The 8,515-nt window shown below is 40.2% G+C and overlaps 1 protein-coding gene across 1 annotated transcript in view; it reads right to left on the reverse strand.

Moving 5' to 3' along the window:
- Positions 1-5,097, reverse strand: part of plekhb1 (pleckstrin homology domain containing B1) — a 62,683-nt gene extending 57,586 nt beyond the window's left edge. Inside the window, exons 1-2 of the mRNA XM_067985384.1 lie at positions 4,571-5,097; positions 3,947-4,099 (exon numbers count right to left, since the gene is read on the reverse strand). Of these exons, the coding sequence (XP_067841485.1) occupies positions 3,947-4,099; positions 4,571-4,607 (190 nt within the window). The 5' untranslated portion in view covers positions 4,608-5,097. The remainder of the gene's footprint in view (positions 1-3,946; positions 4,100-4,570) is intronic.
- Between the last annotated feature and the right edge of the window lie 3,418 nt (positions 5,098-8,515).

Consider the following 8,515-nt stretch of genomic DNA (forward strand, 5'->3'; position numbering starts at 1 on the left):
GCTGTAATGAGGTCTGATCATCTTGGGTCCACGGGGACCAGATTGTATTACTTACTTGTCATTTAATGTAATCTGAAGACAGTTGTACTATGATTAAAAAACTGTTGTGAGTCAATAAATTAAAGCTTGTTGCTTAATAACCATTCGTGCCTGAATCACGCACAAGTTATGGTCGAAGGATTAACAGCCCTTTTGTCGTGACAGTAACGGAAAAACTGCTAACATCCAGACTCTGACTAAGTTGAGCAGCAGCCGAGTGATTTGCTTCCCTCCCCCACTGGCAACCTATCAGAGTGGTCTGGGCCTCAAATTGCTTGCTCCGCCCACCGAATGCCCTTTGTGCGCCTAAAGTTAAAATTGGCCCCTATGCGAGAAACACAGAAAAACAAAAAATACAGCACATAAGAAAAAGGAAAGAAACGGGCAGGGAGAATGGTAAATAAAAACAGAAAATGCTGGAAATATTCAGCAAGTGAGGCAGCATCTGTGGAGAAAGAAACAGAGTTAATGTTTCAAGTCAATGACCTTTCGTCAGACCATTGGTTATCGACCTGAAATGTTAACTCTGTTTCTTTTTTCACAAATTTCAGATTTGCAGCATCTGCAGTATTTTGCTTTTGATTTGAGGGAGAAAGGTAAAGTGTTAGACACAGAAGAGATAGCAAGCAAGAAAAAACAAATGCTTTTAATTTCTTTTTAAACTCTCATGTTTCACTTTAATTTCAGCATTTTGATGTTGGCAGGGATTATGTGCTCTTAGTTTTGTGTTTTTTTATTTTGTAAAATTTGAACAATGCAGAATAACCGCAACAGCATGATACTTGGTCACATAATTGGCTTCATGATTTTGAAAATAATTGGTATTGCACTGCTTCTTAGGCTACACACTTAATAGTCCATTCGCCAATGCTGTAATCAGGTTGGCTGAGTGTGAGGGATGAAGAAAAGAAAAAGGAAAAATGTCAGGATTCTACATCTGCACTGAAGGCTTCAGTAAAATTGCTTGTGCCAGTGTATGCTTATAGATTACTGGTACTGTTACATGACTTTGTCGTGTTTCACAATTAATGAAGGAGCTAGATATAGTACTCAGGGCCTGGGGCTCAATAAACAATCAGTAACTGGCTTTACCTGGAGCATACGTGAGTCATGAGATACAAACATGTGAAGGACTTGCAGCTGCATTGATAGTAAAGTCACCTCCACGGCAATTATTAGCTTCATAGGTCTGGCAATTTGGACAGTTGGAATGCTATTGAAAACTTTGTTGTTCTCTCAGGTTCAGTGTCCATATTTAGCTGTTAGTTAAAACCACGTAATGTTTGACCAAGTCTTGAAGACTTAAACTAAAAAAAGGTCCTGTAAACAGGCTACAAACCTAGCAGCATCACTGACTCTAATGCTACAAGGGATCATCTTGCTTCATGTTATCCCAACAGATCCAATGTCACAAAATGGATAATTATTGAGTTCCTCTTAAAGTATAAATATTTCTAAAACAAATATTTGTATATCTAGCCAAGCAGTTCCAATACAGCTACAACACTGGCATCTACCAGACAATGTGAAAAATTGCCCAGGTATGTCCTGTCCACAAAAAGCAGCACAGATCCAACCCAGCCAATTATTACCCTATCAGCCTACTCTCAATCATAATCAAAATGATGTTAGGGATTCCATTCGCAACCTCTCAGATAATGAAGCAGGCCATGCAGCAAGACCTGGACAACATCCAGGCTTGGGCTGATAAGTGGCAAGTAACATTCATGCCACATAATACCCAGGCAATGACCATCTCCAACAATAGAGAGCCTAACCATCTCCCCTTGACATTCAATGGCATTACCATCGCAGAATCCCCCACCATCAACATTCTGGGGGTCACCATTGACCAGAAACTCAATTGGAACAGACACATAAATGCCATGGTTACTAGAGCAGGTCAGAAGCTGGGCAGTCTGCGGCAAGTGGCTCATGTCCTGACCACCCAAAGCCTCTCCAGCACCAACAAGGCACAAGTCAAGGGTGTGATGGAATACTCTCCACTTGCCTGAATAGGTGCAGCTGCAACAACATTCAAGAAGCTCAACACCATGATCAGCAGCCCATCTGCCAGCTTAAACATCCACTTCCTCCACCACCAGCGTACCGTGGCTACTGTGTGTACAATCTACCGGTTGCACAGTAGCAAGTCAACAAGGCTTCTTCAGCAGCACCTCCCAAACCCACAACCTCCACCACCTAGTAGGACAAGGATGGCAGGTGCATGGAAACACCATCACCTCCAAGTTCTCCTACAAGTCACACACCGTGCTAACTTGGACATATATCACTGTTCCTTCATCATCACTGGTTCAAAATCCTGGAACTCCCTACCTAATAGCATTGTGAGAGCACCTTCATCACATAGACTGCAGTGGTTCAAGTGGAAGGCCCACCACCACCACCTTCTTAAGGGCAACTAGGAATGGGCAATAAATGTTGGCCTTGCCAGCGACACCCATATCCTGAGTATGATTTTTTTTAATTGATTTTTAAAAGTTAAAAAAAATAAGGATATGTACATTTGTATGAATACTTATTCTTAGGTCCTCCTACAGCTTTAAAAAAGCTTGATTCAATTAAAATCTGGAACAGCTACTGTCTTATATAAAAAGATAGTAGTAATTTGCAGATAGTGCTTTTTAATGCAAGTTGTTTGGGGATATTAATTGTTTAAAATCAGAAGACACCTGTGAAGAAATACTGAAAAGACATAGTGCTTCATCATTTCTTTCACAGTATGTCAATTCCAATGTTACTTGCTGCAACCTGTATCTGTCCTGCACCTCTGCCAGTACTTTTCCTGTATTATGGTGAGCAATGAAAATGAAAGAAATCTCTAATATGCAAGTATCATGTGGAAAATTCCAGATTGCAACACTGCATAATTTTTTTCACCACATAAGCAATGATATTTTGCCTTGGTTTACTAGTCAAATGGTTCCACGGTATTTTACTCTGACAGGATTTTAAAACTTAAAATACTCATTATCGTAGCCTACCGCTACCACTTTTACTAGGAATGCTGCCAACAAACAACCAGAAAGAAGATGCACTATCGCTGCTTGTATGGTGAATAAAATGAAATTTTCATCTGAGTTTATTTACAATACTCTTGCACACAGTTCAGACTACCAGACAGAGGATTCTGTTTGTGAATGAGAATGATTGAGTTGCTCCTATAATTATGAATTAAGTACTCCTTCAAGACTTCAAGGAAATCAAACAGATTTACTAGTATCTTTAAAACAGACATAAGTCCACAATCTATAATTACTGTCAGCAAGCATTTTGAATATTTTGTCTAATGATTGATTTCTTATTGCATTCTAAAACTTCTGCTTTAAAATGCTGATCTATGTGTCTACAGCTTTATTATTACATTTATCTTGCTTCCATTATGCTCCATTCAAACTCCTCCATCCCCACATACACATAAAAATATTTAACATAAATACCATCTCACTTCTGGACTGACTGACTATTCTCCTCTGTCCCAATGATGTGCCTGAACCCCAACCTCAGAAAAGCAACAATAAGAGACGAGGACTCTTTAATTCCAAAGAAGAAAAGTTGCCTCAGTTCACACGTCTACTGGGATTTGTCTTAGCATGGCAGGCCAGTATGCCACTAGCACTGCATCAGTGTGAATCTTTTCATTGCCCACACCAACTATTCTGAGACTACCAATGTGTTGAATTACAGGTACTTGTGTGCTATCGGCCAACACTCATTAGGAAATGCGTTGAGACATCCCTAACTTCACAAGGAGATTTTTACTATCAGTTTCGAATGGATTAAACCAATGTCCCAGTGTTCCATTCCAGCATAGTATTCAATTCTCTCACCACTGACTTTTGAAACAAGACGTTGTAAAATATACAAAATGACAGAAAACGCTTACCTATGCATTCATATCCTGCCTTTACATTTATGCAATTTATTTTTAGATGGATTCTGTCTTCCAATTGACGACGATTTTCATCTTGATAATATACAAGGCTACCGTCCAGCCATAAATCAAACCAGTTCTTCTTCCATCGCCGAAGAATTGAGCCTGCATACACACATCAACAAAATTATATATTTTATTAATACATTGTATTTGCCTTTCATAGCTTTCCTAACATTTTACTATCAAACTGACAGTTTTTAAATGGTTTGCAAAGGAGGAATATTACTGAGCATTTTAAGAAAATCATTGTAGATATTGCTACTAAATTTTAAAATGGCTCAGTATAAATAACTTAATTTTAAATGGACAAATAAATTAAATCCCTGTTCCCTCAACAAAAAATTGTGGGAGGAGGCGGGGACACATAATTTGCTTATTTCTCACAACCGTTTGAATTGAAAGCAAAATTACAAATTTAACTGTAAACTGCAACTGCTGATTGACTTAAATACTTGTCCGTTTTATATATTTTTATATTTGATGTGAAAAATCATCAAAATTAATGCAGTACATTCTAATTCCATTCAAGGTGCCCCCTCCAAAAAAAGAATTATATATAATACAAACACTCACTTTGCCTCCACAACCAGCCACTCTTCATCAGGGCCATTCCTGCACAAATGCCTTCGTTCACTCCAGAAAGAGCCGTCAAATCAGAGTGACCCTGAGCGGATTCCTCAGGAACTCGACTTTTACCCAATTTAGAACTGAATTTGCCTTCGTTCGCACATTTACACAAATGCAATTTGACTCGACGCTTTGTCACGCCGAAAAACTCGGACTCTCCTTTTAATCCTAATCCGAATTACCGGATTAGGATTTATTATCACCCGTTGATCCGTCTCCTAAATAGAAAAGTCAAGAAGGTTCCAGAAAACAGGTCGAAATCGCTTTTCAATTCCACACATTAACGGAATCAATATTCGACGAACTGTCCTTCCTGACCAGGCGGCCTCAATTTAAAAACATTTTTTTTGTTTTTGTCTTAAATGTAGTTTACAACTCCTTTAACATTTGTCTTTCGTAGTATTCCGTCCTGGATTCCTGAACTGAGGTAATGTCCAGTGTCAGCTCCAACCACAATCAAATTCATTGTAACTTTTCACTTCGAATTTGTCCTTTTTAATCACACTCCAATTACACGTGCGTTTTAACATTCTGAAATACTGAAGAAATATTAAAAAATCTACAATTAAAAGTGGTGTTTAATACTCTTGCGTTTGCGATTTTATAAAAAGCAGCTATGCATTTCACAGTATATTTTAAAGTGGTATTTATGATCACGGAATTGGATGCCCTTAATTGGAACGCATCAGGACAGGTAACATTTCTAAAACCTATAAGAGGTGATGAGTTTGGTACAGTAACATCACAAGAGGAGGTCCCCAAACGCGGGGTTCTTCTTTCGAACAGTTGCTACTTTTTTGCCAGTGTTGTTGCGGTTCTTCTCGAAATGTACCCTGGGAGTTGTAGTCCTTCTGCGCTGATTTTACACCGACCCGCGCACGCTCAGAACTACATTTCCCAGCATGCCCAGCGCCAGCAAACCAAAGGGAGGGGGGCGGGTATCATCGCCGAGCGTTGACGCGGGTTGAGGCAGGCAATGGGAAGAGAAGCTATCCTGTTAACGGTATGTTCAATGTTAATCAACACCAACAAATTTATTTAATATATATTCTCACTGCAAGTTGTTGTCCCATCTGAAAATCGTGTGCTTGGGATTTTTCCAATCTTGATAACTATGCATCATGCATTAACAAAAGGAGAGGAGATTTGATAGAGGTATTTAAAATCATGAAGGGTCTAGACAGAATAGATGGAGAGAAACTGTTCCCATTGGCGGAAGGGTCAAGAACCAGAGGACATAGATTTAAGGTGATTGGCAAAAGAACCAAAGGTGACATGAGGGAAAAACTTTTTTACACAGAGAGTGGTTAGGATCTGGGAGAGGCAGATTCAATCATGGTTTTCAAAAGGGAACTGGATAAGTACTTGAAAGGAAAAAAATTGCAGGGCTATGGGAATAGGGCGGAGGAGTGGGTCTAGCTGGATTGCTCTTGCATAGAGCCGGCGCAGACTCGACGGGCCGAATGGCCTCCTGTGCTGTAACCTTTCCATGATTCTAAAATAAAATGTATTTAATATATAATGCATATGCAGATTATGTAATATAGAGTTTTAGACGTTAGAACTTCCATGATGTGGGACCTCGACTTTTAAAAATGATCATGAGAAGTGTTTGGGAAATTGTTTTGTTTATAAGTACATGATGTATTGCTGTGAAGATTAGAGAATGCCCAGGCATGCGATTTTCAGTCATGATAACAACTTACACATGTATAATGTGTTGCCAAAGCCCCAAGGCACGTTATAGAAGAGAAAAGGTGGTGGAACCAGACACTGAGCAGCTGTAGGAGAAATATTAAGAGAGGTAGGTTTTGAGTAGGCTAATGAAGGTGGGGAGAGATGTAGTAAGGTAGACGGGTTTGGGGAGAAAGTTCTAAATCGCAGGCTAGATGGCTACGAATAGTGAAGGGGAGTATGCAAGGTATGCCAAAGTGGAGAGTGTAAAGTGATATGTTTATGTTTATTTATATATATTGAAGCCGAGCCAGTTTGTGCTTTCCTTAGTTGATTTTATCCCCATATACCAACCTCTCCTCACCACCAACTCCCGAGAGAGGCAAAAACCAAAAACATGTACAGTACCCAATTCAGAAATCCTCCGTCAAAAATTCCTCTCCAACTCCTCATGGGTGATCCGGCATGCTGCAGGAGGTCCCACACCCATTTGTTTTCCAGATTAGTAGGAGTTAAGCAAATTGCAGAGGTACAATTGAAAGAGACAATTCAGAAATGAGGACAAGGATCTTGAAGAGAATAACAACAACAACTTGCATTTATATACCGCCTTTAATGTAGGAAAATGTCTCAAGGCACTGCACAGCAAGCAGTCTTTTTGATGTGGAGGATTTAGGGTCAGAAGTTCAGCTCAGATAGGACGCAGAGGTTGCAAACAATCTGGTTCAGCCAGAGGGAATGGAATTTGTGGCAGGAGCCGAAGACAATGGCTTCAGTCTTCCCAATGAATAATTGGAAGAAATTGAGGCTCGTCCTGGATGTCGGACAAGCAGTCTGACAACACAGGCAGTGGGGGGGTCAAACGAGATGGTGGTAAGGTGAATCATGAGCATACATGTGGAACTTGACATCATGTTTTTGGATGTTATCGCTGAGGGGCAGCATCTGAATGAGAAAAAGGAGGGGGCCATGGGAGACATCAGATGTAATGGTGTGGGGGCAGGAAGAGAAGCTATCGTAGGAGATTCTCTGGCTTTGACTGGATAGGTAAGAACGGAACCAAGCAAGGGCAGTTCCACTCAACTGGATAACGGAGGAGGAGCATTGGAGGAGGATGGTATGTCAGCCGTGTCAAAGGGTGCAGGGAGATTAAGAAGGATGAGGAAGTATAGTACACCACAGTCACAGCCACTTGTCATTTGTGACTTTGATCAGTGGCAGGGGCGGGATGAGGAATGAATGAATGTTAATGAGGAGAGGACTGAGAGATGAGCAAGATTTCTTATAGGATAGGATATGGACAATGCAGTTATAGACAAGATGGAGTTGATGTAGAGGGTGAATCTTGGGAGGCCGGCAAGAAGAGATCAAATACGCACATCGAGCTGTCTCACTCACTCAAACACTCACCTGATTATCAATTTCCTCACATCCGTATCTCAAGAGACTCATGGTTGTGCAACAACTGGCAAATTACTTGTCACTGAAATGGCAACCCATCCCTCCTTCAGTGTGATCAGGTAGCACAGCAGCTGAGCCTGAGCTGGAGCTGAGACTGGCACCAGAACTCAGTTGATAGTTGTAGATCAATCATTCACTGTTGCTCAAAAGTGATACAAACTCACAGGGTGATGGAGTGGAGAAGGTAGGAACTGAAAGGAAAAACGAAAATACCCAGTTCTCCCAATTCCTACTTGCAGATCAGACAAGTCAATATTCTGAAAATTGTTACATTAGTGTTGTTGACCTTGAAATTACACTGTGAATATTAGCATGTTCCTCCATTTAAATGGTTAACACCTCTGTTAAAATAGTGACCAAAAGAATTTTATGTGATATGAACACATTAAGTGTTCATGTACTAGTGTTTGCTCAGTGTAATTTCAGGGCCGTTATTTCCAGAATCCAACACTGAAAATAAATCAAAATCTGTCAGAATCTCTGCATGTGTGCAACCTGAATGACCCCAATCATTTCTGTTTTATCTCTCACAAGCATGTTTTAAAAACAACTTTTATAGGATTCTAGTGTTCCGCCCCAGCCCCTGTCAGGTAGTCATGCTGGCTTAATGTGCTTTTCCACAAAAATCTCTTTCTAACCAGAGATTGTCAATTCCCAGTTATTGTGCAGCTCCTTTTCCAAAGGTATGCTTTTTAACATGTTGTTTTTGGCTGCAAACAGCACCATCAGTTTAAAGTGGTTGTTGATAAAGTAGTG

Source organism: Heptranchias perlo, chromosome 6, assembly GCF_035084215.1.
Source record: "Heptranchias perlo isolate sHepPer1 chromosome 6, sHepPer1.hap1, whole genome shotgun sequence".
In the NCBI taxonomy this organism is placed as follows: domain Eukaryota; kingdom Metazoa; phylum Chordata; class Chondrichthyes; order Hexanchiformes; family Hexanchidae; genus Heptranchias; species Heptranchias perlo.